We start from the raw sequence: 27,252 nt of genomic DNA on the forward strand, positions 1-27,252 counted from the left end.
AACACCTTGTGGTCTCCCATGCAGATGTTGGAGCCCAGTGTGTTATAAACAACACCACTCTCATCCTCCTGCCTCTGCAGACAACCAACAATAAATCAACTGGTTATTCATTTAATCCCTTGGATTTGTAAAAAGTAAGAAAATATTTAGTTACGGTGTAACAAAACTTAATTAAGATCACATTAACAGTAATAAATGTAAACTCACCCGGTGGATGATGTCTCTGGCGCTGTGGGACATTAGGATGCGGTCGCACCATGCTGGGCATCGTGTGTTCATGTACTGTGTAGGTTTAGTGTAGTCTTCACTGTATGGATAACTGAAAACATTGAAACAAGATACCCGCAACATGAACATCACATTGTTTTGGACTGACAATTACAATACATCATTTAAAGTCCCCATGAAATCAAAATTAAAGTTTTTTGGATGTTAGTATCAATATGTTAGTCTTAAGGTTATCTATAAGGCAGTGTGCTCCAAAACAGTGACAAAATTCACATTTAGAAGATATAAGCATTTAAAGCTTGCAGTTCCTCACTTCCGCCAAAACGGCTCTTTTTTGACGTCACATCGTACTTCAGCTTCTCATCAAACTTTCTGTCCAATCAAATGCTCTCTAGAATCCGAAGCTCCCACCCCCTGCACTATAAAATAGACGCTGAAGCCGCGGCTGAAATCGGTCACTTGTCCACAGAATTAGTATTTTCTGTACAGTGAATGGCACGTAGTGCACTATATAGGGGACAAGGAACGATTCAAACAGTGTAAATATGCTTTCTATTGAGGAAAAAAAGAAGTCTGGTTTGGCACTGTGTCACGCTAACCACCGCACCGCACACACACTCTGCTCCGGTCCAGAGACACGATAGCATGGGCTTTACGGAGCTCAACGGCTCTAGCCCAAGCTGTGATATAAACAAACGCTATTGTCTATTTTAAACACAGAGTAACGCTGCGTGTTTCTAAGCATTTCAGGAGACCTTTAAAGACATTTGACTTCTGTTATCTGACACACTGCTTCAAACGTTTGGGGTTGGTAAGATTTTTTTAATGTTTCTGAAAGTCTCTTGTAATTTGACCCAAAAATACAGTAAAAAAAAAAACAGATAAATCTAATTATTTAAAATAACTTATCTATTTGAATATATTTTTAAAATATAATTAATTCCTGTGATATAAAGCTGAATTCAGCATAATTACTCCAATCTTCAGTGTCACATGATCCTTCAGAAATCATGCTAATATGCTGATTTGATGCTTTCTTATTATCATCAATGTTGAAAACAGTTGTGCTGCTTAATATTTTTGTGGAAACTGTGATACATTTTTTTTAGGATTAGTTAATGTTGTTTAAAACGATACATTTTGGTCTTGCAGAAAGTTTATGCCTTTCAGAAGCTAAGAACAATATTATGCTTTGATGAATATTTAGCACTAATGAATATTGTGCACTTTATGTTGTCAAGTGTTTAACAAGACTTCTTCAAGCTGCTCACCTGGGAGGAAAGTGGATCTCCTCCTCTGTGATGACGTCGAGGAATGCCGAGATCTCCTTATCGTACTTCAGCAGCTGAAAGACAAAAAAATACATAAGCACAGACCAATTTTTATTGATATACTATTTTGATTATAATCTGTGAAATTCTAGTCAAAGTTCAGACCTCTTTTCCGTTGTTTTCTCTGAACACGGCCTGGTGCAAGTAAGCAAATAACTTGGTCTCTATGTGAAGGAGGACCTAGTGATGGAGTGGTTAAAAAAAGGACAGGAAGAAAGAATGAGGTAAGGAAGAGAATGGAATAAAACAAGAGTAAAGAAAAAATAAACACAGGAAAGACAAAGAGGTGAAAAGAGAAGGACAGGGGTTAATGCAGGGGATAAAAAACTAGCAAAGAACGGAGAGTAACTCCAACTTTGCTGGCTCAAAAAAAATGAAGCGCACGTCTGCAGGAGTGATCTAAATGCAAGCTCGCATTTTCTGGACTGGCAAGAAGTCAATATCAACCCTCCAAAAACCATAAATCTGGCTGGACAGTGCACTGGATATGTCTGAGCGCACACAAAAAGAAAATATTAATCATCTACTGGATGCAAAGTCAGAGCCTTTAAGATCTATGTTTGCAAAGTCTTAGTAAAGCAAGTGCGACAGTAGCTTTGCTGGTGGCTCTGTAAGAACTTTAAAAAAAAACTATTAACTGTACATTTTTAAATAGTAAAAATAATCAATATTAATAATGGTCACAATCACAAAAGATATCACAAAAAGGCTCTTATGTTCATCAAGGCTGCATTTATTTGATCAGAAACGCAGTAAAAACAATAATATTGTGAAATATTATTACATTTTAAAATAACAGTTTTTTCATTTGAATATATTTTAATTATGTAATTTATTCCTGTCATGCAAAGCTGCCATTACTCAAGTCTTACTCCTATTGATTAATTAATCAGCATATCATATTATGGATTTACTTATTTATTATTTATTTATTTTAAACTGCTTTGAAAATAGATAATCACCTTATGGTCATTGTCCTTCTCTTCACAAATGATTTTTTCTACCTCGTTGCTGCAGTCTTTTTTTACCGTCTGGATATCAGCCGACATGGAGAGGTTCTGTACACAAAGAAATACACATATCAATCTTTATATAATTTATGTGTGTATGTGTTCAGTGGTTATGTATGACATATATCAGTCAGATCTACCTGTACTAGACTGAGTGTGTCAAGGCGGAAGTTGAAATCCCCAAACAGGAAGAAGGGGAGAGGACTGTAGCTGCTATCTGATATCCTGCAAGACATTAGCAAGAGTTTGAAACAAGACCACCAACCACGTCACATTCAATGTCTTTTCTGCTGAAAGACGACATGATACAGCATTTAACTGTGATGTATTTCTGTGTGTAAGAGAATATTCAGCTGGAATTCATTTTAGCCAGGACTCAATCCTATTCAGGCTTTGATTTGGTCATGATGAGTGAACTATGATAGTATAGCGTAATATTATTGTTCTCCACCATTGTGGCCTTGGTTTAAAGGAACAGTTCACCCTAAAATTAAAATTGGCTCTGCCTCAGGCCATCCAAGATGCAGATAAGTTTGTTTCTTTATGGGAACAGATTTGGAGAAATGTAGCATTACATTACTTGCTCACCAATAGATCCTCTGCAGTGAATGGGTGCCGTCAGAATGAGAGTCCAAACAGCTGATAAAAATATCACAATAATCCACACCACTCCAGTGAAGTGAAAAGCTGTGTGTTTGTAATAAATTTATTATTAATTAATTTTAACTTCAAATCATTCCGGCTAAAATACGAGTACTCTATCTATAAATATAGTTTTCTCCAGTGAAAAAGTCGTCTCGTTTGAATCAGGTGAGAAATATACACACATCAAGCATTGTTTACAAGCCGAAACAGTTCTAAACAAATATGTTGGTGGATTTTAATTTGAAAGGACAACAGGGGATGGACTTTTTCACTGGATGAAGTGTTATTTTGAATTATGGACTTTATGGATTTTTGCCAGAAGCGACAGTTTAAACTTAAAACTTCTTAATGTTAAGATTTGATTCTTACAGACATGCGGTTTTTCGCTCCACAAGACTAAGATTAAGTGATGACTGGAGTGGTGTGGATTACTTGTGGATTATTGTGATGTTTTTATCAGCTGTTTGGACTCTCATTCTGACGGCACCCATTCACTGCAGAGGATCTATTGGTGAGTAAGTGATGCAGTGCTACATTTCTCCTAAAAATCTGTTCCAATAAAAAAAAAAAACTCATCTACATCTTGTATGGACTGAGGGTGAGTAAATTTTCATTTTTTTTTTTTTTAGAATTCTTCTGCATTAATGAATAAAGGGATATAACATGGACTAATGAATAGTATGTAAAGGGGTCATATGATGTGATTTCAATTTTTCCTTTCTCTTTGGAGTGTTACAAGCTCTTGGTGCATAAAGAAGATCTGTAAAGTTGCAAAGACTAAAGTCTCAAATCCAAAGAGATGTTCTTTATAAAAGTTAAGAGTCAGCTACACCTACCTAAAACGGCTCGTTCTAACACGCCCCCACATGTCTACATCACTATGTGGGAAGATTTGCATAACGCCGCCCAAATGTTCACGCAAAGAAAGAAGGCGTAACTTTTATTCTCACTGTAGTATTGTTGACGCTGCCGCCATGTCGTGGAGACGCTGTGTGCTTCGTTGTGAAAGCGAAACTACTTTGTTTGGTCTTCCAAAAGAGGACGATATCCGCTTCGTCATGCCTAGAGCTGATCTGTGCTGGTCGCTGAGGGAATACATCAACTTTCACCGTGGACAAAGCCCGGGGTCGTCACATGTGGTTTCCACTCATTCGTCGCATCCGCCGGGCGCGCCGTTCTCGACCCCGCCGCCTCAGCTCACTCTATCCCGGCCTCAGCGCATACTAAGCCGGGCTTCGGCTCACGCTAGCCCGGCCTCAGCTCAATCTAGCCCGGCCTCAGCACACGCTAAGCCAGGGCTTCCCCTCACGCTCGGCCGCCGTCTTTTCCGTTGTGAAAGCGAAACTACTTTGTTTGGTCTTCCAAAAGAGGACACGACTACAAATCAGTGGTTAAGTTGTATTTACAACACTGTTCCAGAACAGTTTAACCAAAATATCCAGATGTGTGCAGCACATTTTATGGAGGACTGTTTACTGATCCTGGGAGAGTAATGTTAGACTACAATGCCGGCAGTTCTGACTCATGTAAGTACATTTTCATTTAAAGGATTTGCCACTGATGATTCAAACGCGAGTTTTGGGCAGTGTGGAGTAGCACTTGTTGTTTGTCATTTCTTCGATCACAAATGGAGACAGAGTTTTATGTTTACGCGGCACGATGCAATGCAACGCAACACGTAAAAAGATAGTATAAGTCATTTTAATCAGTAATTATATCCCCACTGGTGCAACAAATGCCTCGTTTATAATGGGTTTTAATGTTTTAGTCTCGTCGGCTCGGACACGGCCGGACACGGCATCAACAGAATGTGAGGGGCGTAACATTTCCATCTCACGCTTGAGGTATTCGGCCAATCACAACGCACTGGATAGCTGGCCAATCACAGCACACCTCGCTTTTTCAGAACGATGAGCTTTGTAAAAATCGACGCGTTTCAGAAAGGCGGGGCATAGAGGAGAAACAATAATGTACAGTATGTGGAAAATAATGTGTTTTTTGAACTTTAAACCGCATAAACACATTTCATTACACAAAATACACAAAATAATGTTCTTTTTAGCAACATCATATGACCCCTTTAATTGTAATTTCATGTTGTCTTTGCATTCACTGTCATTTTTATTGCTTGAATTAATTAACACAAACTCATGTGAATAATTCAAGTGAATAATTCAGAAGCACAAACCTGTTGATGACGTATCTGAGCGCTTTCTTGCGGTTTGCCGAATACACTGACGGACTAGAGTTGCAGGCTATGAGGTTGGAGGCGTCGTGAAACAGGTGAACGTTCACCAGGTCTAAACCCCTGTACACACACAGATAAACACAAGACATATTATTAAATTGGGGGAGGGGGTGTCTATCAATCCTGTCAGTCTCTGTGACTGATGTGGGGCATTAGCTGATAGGATGGAGTTCACAGGCTTCATTCATTTATCACTCAGTCTTCAGGTTCCTGTACTCCTCTACTGTATTTGTACTGCTGCCACATGTCTGCAATTAATGCACTTCTGATGACACACTATTCCACTAACACACCGTGTTTGCTTCAAGCTGAGGCCAAAAAACACATACACGATAGACTGTAAAGAAAATTATGAGGGACATCTCGAAAGGTGAAGAAGTGTGTGTGCAAACATACTGGTTGTGAATGAGCCATCGTGTCCTCATGTAGCCTTTTCTGGACCACTTGAACTGTAATTAAATGCACATACATATGCATATAAAAATTAAGGATGCATTCATATAATTTTAGAGACCAGAGAGTACCAGTGCTTTTTTTTTGGAATTGCAAATAACTGTATTTTAGTCATAATGTAATTTTCAAGTATAGTACAGAGGAACTCCTTTGTTCTGCTTACTGTGTTTCTTTGTGTTTCAAGGTTTATGCAACAAATGCTGTATGTACTGTACTGGAGAATTTAAGCAATACAAGTAAGAGTAAAATAAACTGGTGCATCCCTAAAAATGTAGTCAAAACAGAAGTGTGTGATACATGAGACTCTTAAGTGAATAAGAATTAACAACAATAGTTTAAAAGATATAAACTACCGCTACACACACACAGTAATACAATACTTACATCAGGCCAAAAGTTCTTAGGGAATTTCTCTTTTTCCATGGAAGCCACTCCATCCAGCGAACCCACATACTTGTTATGGCCTGAGACAGCTTTAAACTCGTTCACTACAAGGAGGAGGAATAAACAAACAAGACATATTGTAAGAAAAACATGCAAATGTAAAATCAATATACTAATGTTGGAGTTGTCGCGTGGCTGTAGGCTGTGAGCGCAGGATCTACGAGACACTGATTTGATAGGGCACCAAATTCATTGGTCCACTGATCTTAAATGCTCTTCTATTAGTCCTCTTCGTGAGAGCTTATTCATGAGATGCTGTGACTAGAACAGATGAAGCCTACTGAAAAAAGCTCCTGAGGTTAAATCCTGTTCTATCAGAGACTCTAACCAAATGAGTCGAAGGAGAACATTTATTTTTTGTGGTGTTGGGTGGAAATGTATCTCTCTGCTAATGGCAGTGAATGTGTTGTTTTTCGACCTGTGAGATTATGTGTGAATTTCACTGAAATTCATAACTTGTACAAAATATAATTTACATGTTAAATCCTTGGACCATTTAACCCACTTCACTACAGAATTCTTCTATCCGATTCATCTAACAAACATTTTATTTAACATTTACATGAATACTAATGCTGTAATACATAGTAATAAATCATTCTGAGAACCAATACTGTTTCTCAAAGTCTATAAATTCACCTAACTTTTGAATTATCATTACTGTAAAGTATGCAATGTTTTTACTTCACATTATTCATTTACATTACTTTCAATGGTGTTTTTCAGTAGTTTTTCATGACTGTAATTCTGTCATTTTCTGTTAGTTAATACAAAGTATAAATTAATGGCAGTACTAAAGTACTTTAATGATGTATAAATACTTTACAATTTAGATAATATGCCATCATTTTTCATGTTAAAATGCTAAAAAAATAATATTTTTCGGATGTGCTTAATTGTCAAGAAAATATTGTCACAATGCAAAAATATTAATGGTCCTAAAAATAAGCTTATTTTTGTAAAGAAAAATATAATTTCTTATTACACAGCTCTCAGTGTACAAATACTTCTGAATAAATCGCAGCTCATCCAGGTAACCACTCTATTACTGTTTTATTTTATATATCTTTGGACTATTTCATGCTTATTTATTTGCTAAATAGCCATATAATAAGAAGGATGATGCACATTCAGCTTGACATTTTGCAAAATAAACAAATCCTTTACACATTGTGTCTTCTGATTTTGCAATATAACCTGGACTTCAACCATAATACCTTGTATTAGTAAAAAAAAAAAATAATAATTTTATATATATATATATATATATATATATATATATATTAAATAATAATAATACAAAATACAAATAAAAAAACTTACCATTGAAGTCATATTGTTGGATATTTTTCAGTGACTTGTGGATGAAATACATGCTTCCCAGAGCCTAAAATCAAATAAATCAATCAGTCAAACAAACAATCATGCATGAGTTCATGTGATCTTCTGATTGAAGCTCTAATAATGTCCTGATTGGATACTGGGCTAACGACCTGACAGCTTAAAGTCATGCACAAGCAGGGGTTCACGCAGATCCCGATATCTGAAGAGCTGCTTTGATTTTGGATGATACTGATGATGTGCATACATCATAATCTTTAAACCCTGACTTTCAAGACACTGTTACAGTCACTACCTTTCTGAAATCTCCCATCATAGACTCCCATCATAGTTTTGGTACCTAAACAACACCCAGATATGCCCATGCGATACTCACAAACCTCACGCACACACTTCCTGCGTCTTTTCTGCCAGCGCGCTGAATGGATTTAATGTACTAGCTGCTTGCTCCAGTGAGCGCACATCAATCCAGCCCCGCAGAGATCAATACGGACAGAAAATTAAAACAATCACACAGGGATTTAACACGGAGCCCTGATGTTGGCCCAACAGAAGCCCCATGCATGACAGAGAAAAATGACATGAAGCACGCCACACCATAAACACATACACACATTTATGATTTCTTCAAAATATCCATCTCAGGAGAAAGATATAAATCTTGTGAGAGAAATTATGTTTTTTTGATATGACAGTTCTTTCTATATGACCAGTCTTGAGAGACTGGACATTACAGCAGGCACATGCACTACTCAAGTGCAACAGCTCTGGCGGGACATGGAGACGGGGAATGGCACTGGACTGGGAAATCACTGGATTTCAACTTGTTTTGAACAAGGGGTCAAAGTTTGGCTGGTTAGCATTTTATATAATGATACATGATTTTATTATCATTAATATATTATATAGATTTTTTTTAATCATTTTTTTAAATCATTTAAAATTTTTATTATATTATAATAGATGTTTTGTCAGTGACACTTTTAAGTTTTTGAAGGACTTTTAAAAACATAAAATGGACTATCAAGTATACTTATACAACACCATTCAAATGTTTGGGGTGAGTAAGATATCTAGATTCAAGTTTTTAACTTCAAGTTTTTATTTATTTATTTTTTCTATTTCATATAAATGCTGTTTTTTTAACTGTTTTCAACGATGATAATAATAAGAAATGCTTCTTGAGCAGCAAATCAGCATATTAAAATGATTTCTGAAAGATCAAAACTGGAGTAATGATGCTGAAAATTCAGCTTTGATCACAGGAATAAATTAAATTTTAAATTATATTCAGATAGAAAAATTCAAAAACACTCAGTTTTTTTAATCAAATAATGTTTTTCAAACATTAAAAATCTTACCAACCCCAAACTTTAGAACAGTAATGTATATTTTTGTCAGCCTATAAGTGAAGATGACAGACTTCAAATTGCATACTTCCAGATTTAGATTCTTCCACACTTTGAGGCTAAAGAAATAAAAGCCAATATATTGCAGTAAAGTATCATTAAATGCTGTTGACAAGGATCTACTGTATTTGAAATAACACTGGGGCATGGGAAAAAATTAGTCTCTTTGATAGCCAAAACAAATAACTGTGTGATGGCATAAAATAATCTAATCTTGCTAAAATTTTTGAAACTTCTTATAATGAAGGTCCTCACTGCAGTGCATGAACTCACACACACACACACACACACACACACACACTCTCTAAGATACACACACACAGCCATCGGCTGTGTTAACACCCTCCTTCATTCTCATTTGTCTCACATCATCTGTATTGATTTGTAATTAGTTTTCTCAGGGTTGTGAATCATCGCTTGACTGGGAAGAGAGAGAGTGTGTGTGTGTGTGTGTGTGTGAATGCAGAGAGCATCTGGCACACTCATCGTACAAATGGTGTTTAGATAAAAAAATCACTTTTAAGTCAATACATTTTTATTAAACGCTGCACTGGCCTGATTGATGAAGATAGGTGTAAAGCTATGAGTGTGCTGATCTCTATTTTAGTGTGTGTATGTGTGTGTGGGCACATTGAAGCTCATGTGAAGGGCCAAATTTGGTTTGACAAAGATGATTTGTGTGTGGCATTTCAATATTTTTACATGCATTTATAATTTGGTAACAAAAACTGAAGAAGGTTTGGCAAAGGGTCCACGTAAATAAAAACTCACTAACCCTCCTGCATCAACAAAACAAATACACACTCACTCACTCACACACATGTAGACCTTCAGTTTATTTATCATGTTCAGATGAGAGGGGACTAATCAATAGTTTTAATCTGGAGTTAAACGTATTGACTCGGTCCGCTGCCTGGCCACTCCTGCACATTAACCCAGTCCATCAAGGTACAGACCTAACACATAGCATACAAACACACACAGAGCACCTCTCACCTGGGTGGGCTGAGGGTTAATACCCTGCCAAACACCAGCAACTTCTCTCTTTTTACAGATTTTACTAAGTTACTTTGAGAAATAAAAGGGGTGCCCCAGGGCTCCGTCTTTGGTCCATCACTTTTGTTAGACAGCAGCTGACTAAGAATTTACTTACTCAAGAGGTCTTTGTATTTTTGTTTAGAAACGATGTCTAACTTTTTAGAGAGTTTTTTTCAGAATTCTAACATTTTCTGTTTGCAGGTTTAAATTAGATTCTGAATCCTCAATTTCAATACAGTCTTTCCCAGACTTTTAGACCCCAGTGTATATTTTATTTTGCATGACTTAATATTTTAAGACCTGTTGTAGCACTTTGACCAGTTCAAATCAACACAAGAGAGGTGAAATTATAAGTATGATTTGTTCATGTACTGGACTGATGCTGTTCTAGTCATCTCAATGATTTGATCACAGCAACTAACAGCTCACTGGGGGGGGGGAACAATTATACGTTCTAAAACAAATATAACTGCAGTCTGTTACTCACTACTGGATGGCTTCAGAAGACTTGCAATTTTAGGTGGATGGCCTATGCCTTTAACTTTGAAGCACTGCTGTGATTATACACAAGAATAGCACTTCAATAACAGGAAGGTGAGTGAGATGGGTATTGGCAGAACTTAAAATGGTTATATAGCTCCACCTAGTGGACATACAAACCAACCACAACTCTGGTAACGCAAGAGTCGACACATTAAGAGATTCCATGATGGTTAAGATGTGATTCCTTTGAACTAAATCACTAAGGAACCAAGTGAAATCATCTTGACAGATACTGCAACAGCCATATCACTCACCGTGAAACTGTCAACAGCCTTGAAATGACTGTCTACATATACACAGACTCTGTCGAAGTCGGCCATCTCAGAGCTGGTCTCTATGGACCTATAACAATTATAAAAAAAACAATATAATTCTTGCATATATATTAAAATAAAAACAATAAATACAGTAATTTTTAGCATTCTGTTTAATACATAGCTGTCATCCCAAAAAATACTGAAAATATCGTAGTACTATCACATTATTTGGACATTTTTGGACATGTGACATTGCAGTGCCATGATATTCTTTGAAAAAACTCAGAGTACATGTAAATATGTAAATATGTAAATACCATGGTATACAAACATGGTAATCAGTGGTGATAAAAAAAACTATATAATTCTTGCATATATATTAAAATAAAAACAATAAATACAGTAATTTTTAGCATTCTGTTTAATACATAGCTGTCATCCCAAAAAATACTGAAAATATCGTAGTACTATCACATTATTTGGACATTTTTGGACATGTGACATTGCAGTGCCATCATATTTTTTGAAAAAACTCAGAGTAAATATGTAAATATGTAAATACCATGGTATACAAACATGGTAATCAGTGGTTTGCTACTATCTGATACTGACACTGTACAGTATGATGGCACTGCTACAGTACTTTTAATACGGTTACTAGTTTGTAGTCCAGAATTTGCCATATTCTCACCTGAAAAAGTTCTCTGCGTGGCCCATGTTCACCATATAGTCCTTTCCACCAACTTCCTGAAAGTGCAGGGCGATGAATCGTGGCTTATACATGTGCACCGTCTAAGGAGATATGATTTACATAAGACATGCAATTCAATATTCTCCAGTGTGTTTATCCACTGTTGCACATCTAAATTCATTAAAGGATCACATCCTGAGAATCATATAAGAACACTGATTTCAAATAAAAAACCTACTGTAATTAACAGAACTTACTTCATCATTTATTAAAAACTGAGCAGCAAAACTGTTCCATTCCAAACTTTCACTTCCAACTTTTTTACCTCAGAAGAATGAATCAACACATGACTTTTACAACACATCCACATTTACAACGATGTCAGTGAAGCCTATTCTGTCTTCAGAAACTTGTCCTGAGAAGGGAGCAGGATAGATAATATCACTCCTAACCCCAGAAGGTCTTACTAATAGAGTACTGTGGGTATATGGTCAACACTGTGTTGTTCATGTCAGTCTGATCGTTTGCCCAAAACATTTCAGTGTGGATTATTTTTGTCACAGCTTATCAAAAAGTCTGTTATTTAAAGATAGAGCAGCACAAAAATAAGACTCATAAGCAAAACCATAAGCACAGACAACTTAAAGGTACATCACCAAAAACAATGACCCATTTAGGACTACATTTTTTTATATAAAAAAACTTGCCTAAAGCTGCAATCACAATAGTGATATTTCAGCTAAATATCGCAGACAAAAAAATTGTCCTTTGTTAATAGTGTAGCAATGAAGCACAACTCACACAGAAGTCACTTTCAAACTAAGCAGCTTTTAGTGCAGCAAATTCATGTGAACAACTTGAAGATTAGTGATATGGGGAACTTTTTTGCCCTCACATGAAACTCCTGAATGCATGGAATCCTATAGAAATGACTGGATTTCACCCATGAAATTGCAGGTTTGCAAAAAGTCTGAAACTGTTTATGGTTCAGTTGGTTCACTCACGCACTGGATCGTTTGCAGCAGTTAACACCAAAATAGTAACAGGACACTTTAGAAGACAAGAAACAAAAAGAGCACTGGATGAGGTGGATATGTACCTACAATCTATTGTAGAAAACAAAACTTGCAAATGTCTTCTATTGACAAAGCAGTTCTTTATTGCATGTGCAGCTTGTGAATGACTGTGCTGCAAGTAAAGATGATTTATATACATTTATATCCACAACAGTATAAAAAAAATTTTTTTAAAAAGAGTATCAAAATATGGGCACACTTTTTTGTTCGGGGGCCTGTGCCTCAGTATTGATGAAACACCCCCTGGACAATGTATTTTGACATTTTATTTTAACAAAAGTTACAGTGTCATGCCCATTTAGATCCAGCTGGATTTCAAATACTATTAACTGAGATGGCAATTAAATGTAAGAGGCAACAGAGATCGTGTACACATTACACCTAGCAGGAAAATCATCAAATCTGTGATTTAACTTCCTGGTGCTCACAACATGACAACAGCAGATAACATACCATGATTTTATGGTGCACAAAAGACAGGTTGTATAAATGAGACAAATACCTTTAGGTTTACAGTGTCCATTTAGCAGAGTAAAGTTCACTCTGCAAAGGTGTGTTGTGTGTGTGTTTATAGCAGGTTTGAACAGATGGAGAGCTCTGACAATGTCTGTGTGACTATTAGAACAGTATTAAAAAAAACAGCTTTTGTTGAGCTTTTCTACTACGCTACATTGAGCAGCATCAAATGTGTGTTTGAATGAAGGACACGTGAAAGGCAACAAACTCACCGTGAAGAACTCTCGCAGCCAGTCTCCTTCAATCTCACCCACCTGAGGACAATAACCAGATTTCCCTGTTAGGCAACTTTTATGATACTAACAATATGGTCAGATTAACCTCCACTGTGAGCTTTAAAGTGCAGTGCCGATTAGATTTACTGGATAAAGGATTTCTGCAGCACATTCAGTAACTGAGAGATTATGTCTGAGTGCTTTCAATTGTGACATTACAGGCACTTTTGCCACAGAAGTCTTTATCAAACCATTTATTGGCATTTAAAGGCAAGTGCTTCCATCATGATTACTTGCATCTTAAATTGATAAACACGTTCTCTATAAAATAAACTAGCAGTAATAGTTATATAGCACAGATTGTACATTAGAGGTGTGTTTTGCACTTTGCACATTTAGTTTGTATTTCACAGTTGAAATTTAAATGACAATAAAACTATTTAGCAGCTGTGTATGTGATATTCATCAAGACGAGTCGGTGAAAGTACAGTACATCCATTTTACTTTTATCCTATTGTCAAATTACACAAGAAAAAAAATGGTCTATTCCAGGGCTGCTCTTCAGGACTCTTCAGGACACCGGCCCTCCAGGACCGAGTTTGGGCAGCCCTGGTCTACTCAATATAGTATCAAATATAATATTACTAAGATGATCGTATATGCAGTCAACATATGCTGCTGACAGAACAGATGTGTAACTCCATCCAAAAACTCAATAAATTAGGATATTGTGTGTTTGAAAGGATACACAATGGTACAAAAGAAAAACATCAGCAGAATGCATGAATAATATATAAAGAACTGAAAGCAAAAACCATTTAAAAGTGAGTGTGAATGTGTGCGCGTGAACTGGGGGAAAATATTGATCAAATGTTTGTTGAACAGTTGTCTGAAGCTTTGAAGCACTGGCTTTGAGAAGCAGGTTTCAAACAGTCATAGCACGGTCACGCCACGTCTGATATATATATCAATCTATGAAAAGTAAACCTAAACAATCTTCAATAAACAAGCTACAGGTAGTCCAAAATGCAGCTGCTAGAGTCCTTACCAGGTCAAGAAAATATGATCATATTACCCCAATTTTACAGTCTCTGCACTGGCTACCTATTAAGTTCCGTATCAATTACCAAATATTACTACTTACTTATAAGGCCCTGCGTACCTAACTAGTCTTCTATCACGCTACAATCCTTCACGCTCCCTAAGGTCGCAAAACTGGACTTTTGGTAGTACCTAGGATCGCAAAGTCCACTAAAGGAGGTAGAGCTTTTTCACATTTGGCTCCCAAACTCTGGAATAGCCTTCCTGATAATGTTCGGGGTTCAGACACACTCTGTTTAAATCTAAATTAAAAATATTACATTTCTTTAGCCAAGCATTCACATAATGTATCTCATAATAACCTTGTACTCCAGCCATATCTGATCAAATGCACAAGTTGGTTTGAACACATTATCATTCTTTTGATACTAACAATATGGTCAGATTAACCTCCACTGTGAGCTTTAAAGTGCAGTGCCGATTAGATTTACTGGATAAAGGATTTCTGCAGCACATTCAGTAACTGAGAGATTATGTCTGAGTGCTTTCAATTGTGACATTACAGGCACTTTTGCCACAGAAGTCTTTATCAAACCATTTATTGGCATTTAAAGGCAAGTGCTTCCATCATGATTACTTGCATCTTAAATTGATAAACACGTTCTCTATAAAATAAACTAGCAGTAATAGTTATATAGCACAGATTGTACATTAGAGGTGTGTTTTGCACTTTGCACATTTAGTTTGTATTTCACAGTTGAAATTTAAATGACAATAAAACTATTTAGCAGCTGTGTATGTGATATTCATCAAGACGAGTCGGTGAAAGTACAGTACATCCATTTTACTTTTATCCTATTGTCAAATTACACAAGAAAAAAAATGGTCTATTCCAGGGCTGCTCTTCAGGACTCTTCAGGACACCGGCCCTCCAGGACCGAGTTTGGGCAGCCCTGGTCTACTCAATATAGTATCAAATATAATATTACTAAGATGATCGTATATGCAGTCAACATATGCTGCTGACAGAACAGATGTGTAACTCCATCCAAAAACTCAATAAATTAGGATATTGTGTGTTTGAAAGGATACACAATGGTACAAAAGAAAAACATCAGCAGAATGCATGAATAATATATAAAGAACTGAAAGCAAAAACCATTTAAAAGTGAGTGTGAATGTGTGCGCGTGAACTGGGGGAAAATATTGATCAAATGTTTGTTGAACAGTTGTCTGAAGCTTTGAAGCACTGGCTTTGAGAAGCAGGTTTCAAACAGTCATAGCACGGTCACGCCACGTCTGATATATATATCAATCTATGAAAAGTAAACCTAAACAATCTTCAATAAACAAGCTACAGGTAGTCCAAAATGCAGCTGCTAGAGTCCTTACCAGGTCAAGAAAATATGATCATATTACCCCAATTTTACAGTCTCTGCACTGGCTACCTATTAAGTTCCGTATCAATTACCAAATATTACTACTTACTTATAAGGCCCTGCGTACCTAACTAGTCTTCTATCACGCTACAATCCTTCACGCTCCCTAAGGTCGCAAAACTGGACTTTTGGTAGTACCTAGGATCGCAAAGTCCACTAAAGGAGGTAGAGCTTTTTCACATTTGGCTCCCAAACTCTGGAATAGCCTTCCTGATAATGTTCGGGGTTCAGACACACTCTGTTTAAATCTAAATTAAAAATATTACATTTCTTTAGCCAAGCATTCACATAATGTATCTCATAATAACCTTGTACTCCAGCCATATCTGATCAAATGCACAAGTTGGTTTGAACACATTATCATTCTTTGCTTGGTTTGAACACATTATCATTCTTTGCTTGGTTTGAACACATTATCATTCTTTGCCTGGTTTGAATAGCAGCCACGCAAATTTTTCTCTATTTGCTTCTCTGTCTGAATTACACAACTTCACTCTGGATCCAGCCCTTACAAAGATCTGAGATGACCGAACGCCTGAGAAGAGAAGAATGCCAACCCCTCCGTCGACCTCTGATGACACCAACCCTGAACCAACACACAAAACTACCAAATTTTATATGTTTGGTTGCAATCATTGCTTTTAATCATGTTCACCGTTTGTTTGAATACATATCATTAACTAACTGCATGATTTTTTCTGTACATATCTGCCATAAGGACATCATCTTGACATAGTCTCCACTGATAAGCTACTCCTAAATGTAATGTAGAAACTTTCATTTTCTGTGAAGCTGCTTTGCAACGATTTGTATTGTGAAAAGCACTATACAAAATAAATGTAGCAAATCAGCTCATGGGGAAATATAAATAATTAATCATAACTAGTTATAATTAATTATAAATATTTAGATCCGCTGTAGATATTTACTTGACCTCTCAGGGTCAACTGTCTGTCAATTCTAAGAACGTTAATTTCCTGGTTAAGGGAAATTGTGTGAGGCCTTTAAAGTCTGAGAAGATTCCCGCCTCTTCCAATAAGAAAGGCTGAAATTCCAAGCGGGAGGTGGTAATTGCTGGAGGGTTTTACGACCCTTAGGTCGTAAATGTATCTGGTGTCAGGGCTGCCATGGTAACCAGGGTCCTGGGCCTTATTCACAGACAACTTGGCACCCAGTATGTTTATTGGGTGAGGGGTCTGTGAACGTTTGTTAATCTAATGAATAATTGATTTGTTAAATCAAATGAAAAATGGTGTGTCTGATTGGTCCAGATGCTACATAAATGTGAATTGAATTGAAACATAAACCTAAAACAATTATTCCTAAACATAAAGAAGCTCAATGAAATGTACAGGTGGGAAAACAGTGCAAAAAAATAAAAATACAATTTTTATAAATAAATAATATGTTGCAGGCTCAATTTTAAGACAATAACTGAGCAAGTAATTGCAAAATGGAAGAGATTGGCCTGATATATAGGCTGAAATTTTAACATATTGCCCTAGCTGAGATTTCTTAAACAAACAGATACATTTTTTAATAGAGCCACAGTATTACACTTAAACAATTGAAATCATTTTTCATTGAAATTGAATGGTTTTGGGATAGGAGAAAGTATTTTAACATTAAACATTACACACTTCAGCTTCACAATGATAATAATTCATTACGATTTTAACCATTTTATTCTATTCATTCAAAGTGTGGTCTATTTCAAAATAATTACTATATAATGTCTTTCAACTGAAGAATTTAGAGAAATAGTTTCTTATAAAGACATTAAAAAGGGTGTTTCTTGGTCAGACGAAACTGAAGATGAAAACTGGACCAAACTTTCTGCTGACAGTCAAAAGTCTGATTATGCAAGACTACTTTGAGGGAGTCTCCAGTGAATGAAGCACTGCATACGTTTATATTTGCATCTGAAGATCTGTGTCCTGCCGCTGCAGGTCATGCATAGCCGAAATGCCTGCCATTTGAGTGAGTAGACAAAAGGAATTAAGATTGACCTGACAAAGCTAGCAAGCATGTAGCTCTAAAATGTGATATGGGTTCAGGAAAGAGCTTAGATATTTCCGTTAACAGGGTGGAGAATAGATTCTATGATATATTTCAGATGTGTGATATCTTTTGCAGCTATTTCAAGCAGTCCCTTGGGAAAAGGAAGTACACTTTAGAATACTTTTAAAAAGAGCATTTAATATGGAAATAATATAATTTAAAATAATATACTTAAGTGCAAACTTAATGTAATCTTTTCAGACATGCAATTAAACGAATGTTAATTGCAATTTAAAAAATGTATTATCTGCATTTATTATAAGTTGAAATTTATATTAAATGCAACTAAACTTAAACTTGCTTATTTAACCCACTTATGTAGGATTTAAGCACATCTTTATATGTAATTCTATTGTCTTTTAAATATGGTACTGCCGAATACTAACAAGCATTTATGCTAAACTAAAATATACTTTAATGTCATTTCTACTGAAACTTGTTTGTCATGTATTAAAGTATATTTGTAATTACACATTTATAATGATGAACTTGCATTTAGTACATTTAAAATAAATTGACTTTAAATGTAATACTGAATAACAGACTACAGTTAAACTAATAAAGTACTTTACATGTATATTTGTCAACACATCAAAATAAGAGTACTTATTTAAAGCATGAGAAAAAATTATTAAAACAATTTAAACTGCACAATAAAGTAAAACTTTTATTTTAACATTATTACAAAGTGCACCTTTTAGAAGTGCACTTAAGTGTGTTAAGAAACATAGTTTAACATGTTTTCTTAAAAATATACTATTAAGATTTGAAGTGCACTACAAGTGCACATTCAAAACTACTAAGCAGACTTATTTTTAACAAGGGCCCCAAAATTTTTTTTTTGTGCTGAATTTTGGGTAAAAATCTATAAAACTCAACAATGTGTGAATTAATTTAGTAATGTTTTTACTGCATTCATTAATGGTAGTTTAAAGTATCATTAGCTAAAATATTTAATAAATACACAAGAAGCTTTTGTGACTAAAGAGTGGTCCAATTCTGTGCAAAACTGCAGATTCATAAATAATGAAGGTCATAAATAATTTAGACTAACGATTCAAAGGACAAGTATAGCATGTAGAAAATAAAATAAACAGTTAAAAAGAATCTGCCACAGAATGACTAAATGTTGCACAACATATTCAAAGATATCTCTATCCACTTCCTAATAATACTGGTTGCTAAAACAGACCGGATTTATCAGTGTCACAGATGTGTGCCCCTGTGGTCTGCTATACTACAACCACAAGCATGAAATTTACTTCACTCCTCCTGTCAACTCAACACAGAGCAGTAATGTACAGGACAGGACTTCATCTGAGAACTGTGACAGAGCACAGACCACTGCCGGTCTGTGTGCATGCTGACTGAAACTTACTACTATGCTCTGTTTCTTTTGATTTTCTGTCTCTTTCATGCAATGACCACTTAAAAGAGTGCAAACACTGACCACTCCCTTCCACAGCCTGTCAAGCATGCAGTGAAACCAGGTCAAGAAAACTGCACGTTGATTTGTAGTGAATGTGACAGGGCCTAGAACAGAATTGCATCTGTTACTTTGATCTTATAAAGACCTTTTATAGACTGTCACTCATATGCCTTCTATCTTTGTGTTCTTAGTTCCACTGAATTTGAAGGGTGGGGAGGCCAATGGAAACTTCCTTCATCTCATCTCTCAAGAGGATTTCCCAAAATTTGCAATGCATCATTTCCTGTTGCCAGCTCCAGCCCATGCTAACATTCGACTTAAAATAGCACACAAGAACTAAGTTAATTTACTTAGCGTGCTTTTAAATGGCAGGTAAACACTGCCGTGCCTTACAGGAGACACTGTCAGAGGGACAAGACATTTTTTAACCAGCTCTGATGAAGTGTTGATAAAGAGTTAATCAGATACGCTTGCACCTGAGTATGCGGTTATTCCGTCACAAGCTGTATGACTGTATGACTTGATCAAACATGCATGCAATGTCAAAAACAATCAGTCTTTGCCGAAACACTCATTGCATTACAAAAACGTGTTGACAAGAGTCTTTAGCCTGAACCACACTTCACGCAAGAATGTGAAAACAGAATTGTTGTAATTCAAGTTGTCATAAATGTATTGTATTTTACTTGTTTGGCATGACAGTACAAGCAAATACAAGAATATAATTTATGCAAATAAGCTATAGTGTACTTTAAGTGCCCTATGAATTGCAGTCATACATTTTCTTGACCAAATGTGATAACTTCATAGTTATGAGATCTGATATGCATTGGAACAACCAACAGACTATTTTTGTGTGAACTTTAAAATAAAGCATCAAGAGATGTTTGGATTATGAAAAAAATGTAAATTAGAATTTATATTCTGCATAAACAAAATGACACTCATTTTAACATGAAGGGTTTATTATTTTGTACCGTGGCATTATCATTTTACTCTAATGCATAAAAAAAATCATTGTTTATTATTTAAATATTTTGAAATAATATATTACAAAATTACATTTTAAGTATACATCATGACAATATTTGCTGTACAAAATGTAATTTATGCTGAAAACAAAAACCCAGTGTCCATTGTCATGAAACGCAATTTTTTTATATTTTTGTAAAAATATATAAATTTTTTATTTTGACTTTGGAATCACCAGGCCTCAGTGGATCATAGAAATCATTAGCATCAATCGTCTCTACTTAGGCTCACTATGCTTTTAGGAAACGCGGTGCCTGACATTTCAACTTTTTCAGTGAGATTCACCCCAAATGTTATCCCCTCATTAAATATGATGAATCATAACTAAACACACTAAACTCAAGGATCTTATAAAATTTGACAGGGCTGGTAAACCCTTCTTGTGGATAAGAAAAATTTAACCATTTTTGGAAGTCTGCTACAACATTTATCCTGACCTATTCAAAAAAGAAGCGAGGAAGGGTTGAAGTCCTTTGGGAAAAGATATCCATCTGTTAACAGTCACAATGGACTGTGACATGTGCTTTTTCTCAGCCAAACATGGCCAGAGGAAACTGGGTACGCGGCCAAATTTCCACTTGTAGCTTCAGTCCTCCATACGCACAATGAAGCCAGTGCTCTAACAAACATGTCTAAACCACAACTCTGAAAAGTCTGGACTGAACATGCACAGCATGAGGAAAAATTTACTGATTTTTATTTTCTGAATAAAATATGAGGGGTGTTTGCTTTTGGGGTAAAACAAAAACAAACAAACAATGCTATGCTGTTGTATGAGATTGCCTTGCATTCAGGCAATGCTTGTGCCCTCCTTCAGTGTAAATGTGTATTTTCCTGTTTTATCGTCCAGACATCCAATCGTTTAGAAATGCAGCACAAATTCTCACTTCATCAAGCTTCATGATTTGACACGGCATCAAACATGTCTTTAGCGCAAGCATCGGACAAACTATTAAGTTAAAAACTTGATGAAGAAACTGAGCTAAAAGTTCTACACAATCTAAAAAAAGTCTCAAACTGTTGCATGACATACTATTTAAAAAAAATAACAATCATTCTCCTACTGTGTTTGGTTTTCCCAGTATATCACAGTCACCTGGTGCTAGCATTAAACTTACAGTCTCTATAACCATTGTTTTTTCACCAAAATGTTCACTGTCCATTTAAATTTATGGAATTTGTGTGTGTGTGTGTGTGTGTGTGTTTTAAAGGTATCATGGTTCCCTAAAGGTCAACTGCACTCTAAAAATGCTGGGTTAAATACAACCTAGCGCTGGGTAGAATATGGACAAACCCAGCGATTGGGTTGTTTCCAACCAACAGTTGGGTTAAATGTTTAACCCAACCTTCTGGGCATTAACCCAACCGCTGAGTCAAAACAACCCAACCGCTGGGTTTGTCCATATTTAACCCAGCATTTTTAAAGCAGTAAACCAATAGAGACTAGTATGAACTAACGCTGACCAGCTTCATTAGAGTCAGCAGTCCCTATAGGAATATGAACTCTAATGAAACTAGTCAGCGTTAGTTCATACTAGTCTCTATTGAATCTAGAACTTAAATCATCACCATACTAGAATAAGAACTAGTACATAATAAATAAGTAGTGAAACAGTAAAAGATATTATTAATTAAAAATATATATTGGAAGCATAAAAATGGGTAGGTCTAGTGGTTTTAAAGAATGAATGAACAGCTTGACAAACTGCTAGGTTTAGTATAATTTTTCAGTTTTAGTAATTTTGTTGTGTTGTTGCCATTTTTATAGTATATATGTGTATTTAGTTTTTATTAATTTTTCTTTCAGTTTTAGTTATTTTAGTAGGCCTACATCACAATTTTGTTTTCATTTGAGTACGCTCACAATTTAAACCAAACGAAAATGAGAAATGCTGCCTTGGCAACTAGTTTAAAATACAAGTTTCCGATTTTTTTTATGTTTTATTATATTTTAGGTCAACATAAATATTTTTGATGGTTTTAGTTTCAGTAACAAAACCCCTGCTGCCAACATTCACAAGCACATGTGTTTTGGTTTTCTCTTCAGTATAGACTAACCTTCTCCTGTCTTATTTTAATTGTCCATAACTGCAGGACAGAGTGTTTAGTGGCACCCTGTATAGTGCTGCAGCAGCTCAACTCCCCAGTTTCGCGGCAGCGCTTTGAAAAACCTCACAACTGGCTGCCAGTTTCCTGTTTTATTTGAATACACACTCAGGCCGGCGGCGCGGTGTGTGATAGGTCCTTAGACCTGTGGGGAGGTGCTGCCAGACAGCACACCGTGAATGGGAGACGAGCTCACTCTAGACTGGGGACTCGTGCGCGAGAAAGGCCCAGTGGAGCGAAGAAAACCCGAAGTGTGTTTCACTGCAGCACCTCCAGTGTGGAGGAACGGCACGGGAACGTCCAGCTCTATCACGGCCGAGAGAGGCGCGTCGGGGCCGCTTTCGCAGGACACGTTCTCGCGTTCAAAACCAAGCGAGACGCCGCGTGACGGAACGGAGACGCGTTTTAAAAGTTGAACTTCTTTCAACTCGACACAGCGTCTTAAAAACGAGACGCACAAAGCTGAAAAATCAACGGCGCCAGTCCAGCGCGTTTACATTAAAATAATACTTCTAGTAATAAAACAGCGCAGAATTACGCAAGAAGGCGTTCCTTGTGAACGGCATCTAACGTTACTATACAACAACGGCTGAGCTATAAAATAATACAGACTGAAGTAATTAAACGCGCTTCTCGGTGCCGTTTAAAGCGTCAGCTATTCAGGAGGGTGTTCTGGCCTACCCACATTCATGTCACGACTATTTTGAAGAAATACCTAAGAAATACAGGTAGCGTTGAGCAGCAGGTTAACTAGCCGACTGCGTTCAGTTGCAAAAGAAGCGGTTGTGAAATAACGAAAGCCAAAGTAATCCCCTGCGTTACTCATTTGCGCGGCGCATATTCCAGCTGGAAAATGATAAGGGATTGAAACAGAGGCGACTTACATTGTCGAACAGTGATCCAACGTTTGCAGTCACTAGCAAGACGTCCGTGTGCATCTCCATGATAAGAAGCGAGCTGGAGAAAAGTCTAATCTGACGAAGGAAATCCCACTCGCAGCTCTTTGGTGGAAGAATAACAAGCGGCTTACAGATAAGATTAGAAAAGTCTAGCTATCTCGCCCTGAAGACAGAGCCCACGAGAGCGACGCTCGCATCTCCAGTCCTGCTGTCATGAGGAAAGAGCTCCACGGTCTTCAGTTGCTCGGCGGTGAACACGGAGGGATTTCTCCTCCTGTCTGCATGGTAACTGGACTAGGTTTCTAAGCTGAATTAACCCAGCTTCGAAGCATCTGCAGCCTCGGAGTTCCTGCCGTGCCAGACTAAACCTAACTAGTTGCGCTCTCAATGTTATGTTCCATGTGAAGCTCCGCCCTGCACATGTAGTACTGTGAGCTACTGTACAAACGCGCAGCGTCAAAGTTTCCGTGTGTCACTCACACTGAAGCCACGCAAATGTATCTAGGCCTTCTGTACCTAATGAGCTTGTGTCAGGTTACATACTGTATACACATAAAGAAAATGCATATACTTTGTGTTTGTGTGTACTGCATACACACACACCGTAAAATGCTTCAGCATAACAATTTAAGTGAATAGTGCAGAATCTTTTTATTACATAGTCTTTGTGCCATAACGTTATTATTTAATATTCTCTTCAAACGTAGCCTGTTCCCAAGTTTAAAACGAAACACCAACATTTGTATTGTAGTTATTTGTGCATCTGTAGGCAAATGCATTGCTAATATTAATGTAATGGCAATAAAATAAAAACCATTAAAAATGGAAATTTGAATTGCTCACAGTGTTGGGTGTAATGCATTAATAAGTAATTCATTACTACTTTTCCCTTGAAAAAGTATTGTGTTTAAAATTCTCTTGAAACTTGAGAGACAGCATTCCAGATTTCTATTGTAGTTATTTGTGCATCTGTGCAAATGCATTGGCAATATGAATGTAATGGCAATAAAGCACATAAAAGATGAAAATTGCTCACAGTGTTGGGTGTAATGCATTATCAAGTCATTCATTACTGTAATTACTTTTCCCTTGAAAAAGTAAGGATTACTTTTAATTCCTCTGTAATGTAATTAGTTACTTCTGATGTAATTGCATTATACTGTATAGACTACATGGGGAAATTATAAAGCAATAGTGAATTTAACATCTAAAATTCAAGTCTAATCTTAAAATCAAGAAAATATATACAATTTTATATTATTTATTTGAAAGAATTAAAAGAGCGGTTTCATGTATTGCTCAACTGGTCAGGGTTGATACAAGTAACACACGAGAGAGTATTTAGTACAGTAATCTGATTAAACTCTTGAAGATGTAATTAGTAGATTTACTTGTTTTTTTTGAGTAACTTACCGAACGCTTCGCTCAGTAATGCTCATTTTGATTTACAAAAGGTCAATGTGTTTGGGGATTTTAGGTGTCTCTAATGCAATGAGTAAATTTGTGACATGGATCGTGTGAACTTTTGTTCAAAAGGTCAGATTTCCTCCCATTGAAGCACAAGATGCTCTCTGGATCATTCTTAAATCAAAAGGTGCTAAAGTGTCCTGCGGCGCCACTGGAGAACAGGCGGATATCCATCAACTCTCTACCTCCTCCGTTATGCCATCCTGCACAGATAAAACCGAAATTGCAGCTACCAACCTCAGACCAGACCTTGTGTTTTGGTCCTCTATGTACATCATAGAGCTCACTGTGCCCTGGGGGGATGCGGTGGAGGAGGCCTACGAACGCAAGAGCCTCAAGTATTCTGAGCTGGCAGTTGACGCAAAGCAACGTGGCTGGAAAAAAAAGGTTTGTACACTGTCCAGTCGAAGTTGGCTGCAGGGAGATCTGCCATCAAACTGTTTAAGGAACTAGGAATCTGAGGCCAATCCCAACGGCAAGCTGTCAAGGCCCTTTCCAGTATCGCTGAACAAGCGAGTCGATGGCTCTGGATTAAGAGGAGGGAATCGGTCTAGGCCCCATAACAACAGAGGTGAAAGCAGAGGGGGGCACACCCGGGATGTCAGTTGTTGCCAATGAGCCTTCTGGAGATGTTCTGGGCTGATATCATCAAAACACCAAGTAAGGGAGGTGCCCACCTGATGACCCCAATGAAGCTGAGACCTCTTTCCCTCTATGCCTTCTCCTGTCCACTCCTAGCTCAGTGGTAGAGCATTGCAGTAGCAGCGCAAAAGGTTGTGGGTTCGATTCCCAGGAAACACACATACTGGTAAAAAATGTATAGCCTGAATGCACTGTAAATCACTTTGGATAAAAGCGTCTGCTAAATGCATAAATTATTATTATTAATTAATACATTTTTTATCTCAGGGAGGCAATAGTACCACCTAGTCCTAAAATGTAACTATAACCTTCATATTTTATAATTGTATTGATTTTATGTTACACATTATTATGTCCTCTACAATGCTATATACAATATTAATAGTATTTACTATATTTCATCTAATATTTATTGCATCATGGCATTCAAAAAAAATCCGGCTGGCAAGATTTTGTGGAACTAAAACAAAAATAACTGATTCAAGTAGTTTCTATTCTGCTTCTGTGCTGTTGCAGTACCACAAATTAGATAAATGAACAGATTAGTTGATAATCTAGTTAGTTTGATGGATTTAGAGCTGGTAAAGGTAAGGTAATTACTCAGAACGCGACGCACATATTCACATGCCCAATGTGCTCTGGCAGACACTTAATTGGGGTCAGTTTGTCGTTTTGAATGTTCCTCCAAAACTGATCTGGAGATCTGTAACTCATGCAAAAGTAATATTCACCAGATCCAAACACAATGACTGATTATATTTTAAAGATCCCTAAATATCTAAACTGAATCCTCCATTGCGAACACGTGAAAACAATGAGCATGCAGTTCGCTAGTGTACTCCGCATGCTGTTTTTTGTGTTGTGACCCATCCATCAGCTCTTTGGCTGGCTGAAGTCATTGTATCCCCTCTTGGTCTACAAGCTGTTACCTAAGAGCTGCATGGCACTTTTCAAGAGAAATGTCACCATGAAGGAAAATCTCTGTTTCTCAGGTCCGACTCCAGCCCAGCAGCGGCAGGCTGAAAGAATGTTTATAATTCATGTTAAGTGAAAGGACTGTCAGAACAACTTGTCCCTATGCCTCAGTTCTCCAGTCATACGTTAATGTAGAGTCTAATAACCATGTCCAGTTTTACGTTTGGTTTTACAGCCTGCTCCACCTCAGCACACCCAGGACAGGCTTTTTATGGGTGGGCTACATCTTTCTCATGCCTGACGAGTCGGCTACTCTACCATAGTGGGCTTCCCTCGTCACATGACCTGGGACAACATGGTGAAATGGTGCAATTGAAGTGTATCCTTTTGAGAAAAAAGCAAAGGATAACAGAAACATAACTGTCATAAACTTGAGTGAATGTTGTGTTGAAGTTCTTTTATTTACATATATGACATATTTATATAGTTGTACATATGATTGTTTCACACTGGAACATTTTTAACTAATATATCAGTCAGTGATGTACAGGTTGTATTGGCAAGGTGCTGTTTCAGAGCACGGCAGCAGTCAAATCACTGGCAACATTGTTATTACAGATGAAACTCCATCCCGTCAACAAAAACAACCCCCCTCCCGAATGTTCCCCAAAGAACCTTTCAGTGAACAGTTCTTAAATGAACCATTCTTTTTATAGCATGAAGAACATTTGAAAAATCTGAAGAACCTTTTTCCACCATAAAAAACCTTTTGTGGA

At 36.8% G+C, this 27,252-nt stretch overlaps 1 protein-coding gene across 1 annotated transcript in view; it reads right to left on the reverse strand.

Annotated features, from left to right (window-relative positions):
• The window catches only part of LOC107548265 (type I inositol 1,4,5-trisphosphate 5-phosphatase-like), a 29,922-nt gene extending 6,058 nt beyond the window's left edge, over nucleotides 1-23,864 (reverse strand). The window contains exons 1-14 of the mRNA XM_016228898.1: nucleotides 23,438-23,864; nucleotides 13,443-13,484; nucleotides 11,639-11,739; nucleotides 10,945-11,032; nucleotides 7,683-7,746; nucleotides 6,300-6,403; nucleotides 5,859-5,911; nucleotides 5,403-5,522; nucleotides 2,710-2,794; nucleotides 2,522-2,617; nucleotides 1,665-1,739; nucleotides 1,500-1,573; nucleotides 208-319; nucleotides 6-74 (exon numbers count right to left, since the gene is read on the reverse strand). Of these exons, the coding sequence (XP_016084384.1) occupies nucleotides 6-74; nucleotides 208-319; nucleotides 1,500-1,573; nucleotides 1,665-1,739; nucleotides 2,522-2,617; nucleotides 2,710-2,794; nucleotides 5,403-5,522; nucleotides 5,859-5,911; nucleotides 6,300-6,403; nucleotides 7,683-7,746; nucleotides 10,945-11,032; nucleotides 11,639-11,739; nucleotides 13,443-13,484; nucleotides 23,438-23,497 (1,143 nt within the window). The 5' untranslated portion in view covers nucleotides 23,498-23,864. The remainder of the gene's footprint in view (nucleotides 1-5; nucleotides 75-207; nucleotides 320-1,499; nucleotides 1,574-1,664; nucleotides 1,740-2,521; nucleotides 2,618-2,709; nucleotides 2,795-5,402; nucleotides 5,523-5,858; nucleotides 5,912-6,299; nucleotides 6,404-7,682; nucleotides 7,747-10,944; nucleotides 11,033-11,638; nucleotides 11,740-13,442; nucleotides 13,485-23,437) is intronic.
• Nucleotides 23,865-27,252: the final 3,388 nt, after the last annotated feature.

The sequence above is a fragment of the Sinocyclocheilus grahami genome, unplaced genomic scaffold (assembly GCF_001515645.1).
Source record: "Sinocyclocheilus grahami isolate Dianchi unplaced genomic scaffold, SAMN03320097.WGS_v1.1 scaffold345.1, whole genome shotgun sequence".
Classification (NCBI taxonomy): Eukaryota; Metazoa; Chordata; class Actinopteri; order Cypriniformes; family Cyprinidae; genus Sinocyclocheilus; species Sinocyclocheilus grahami.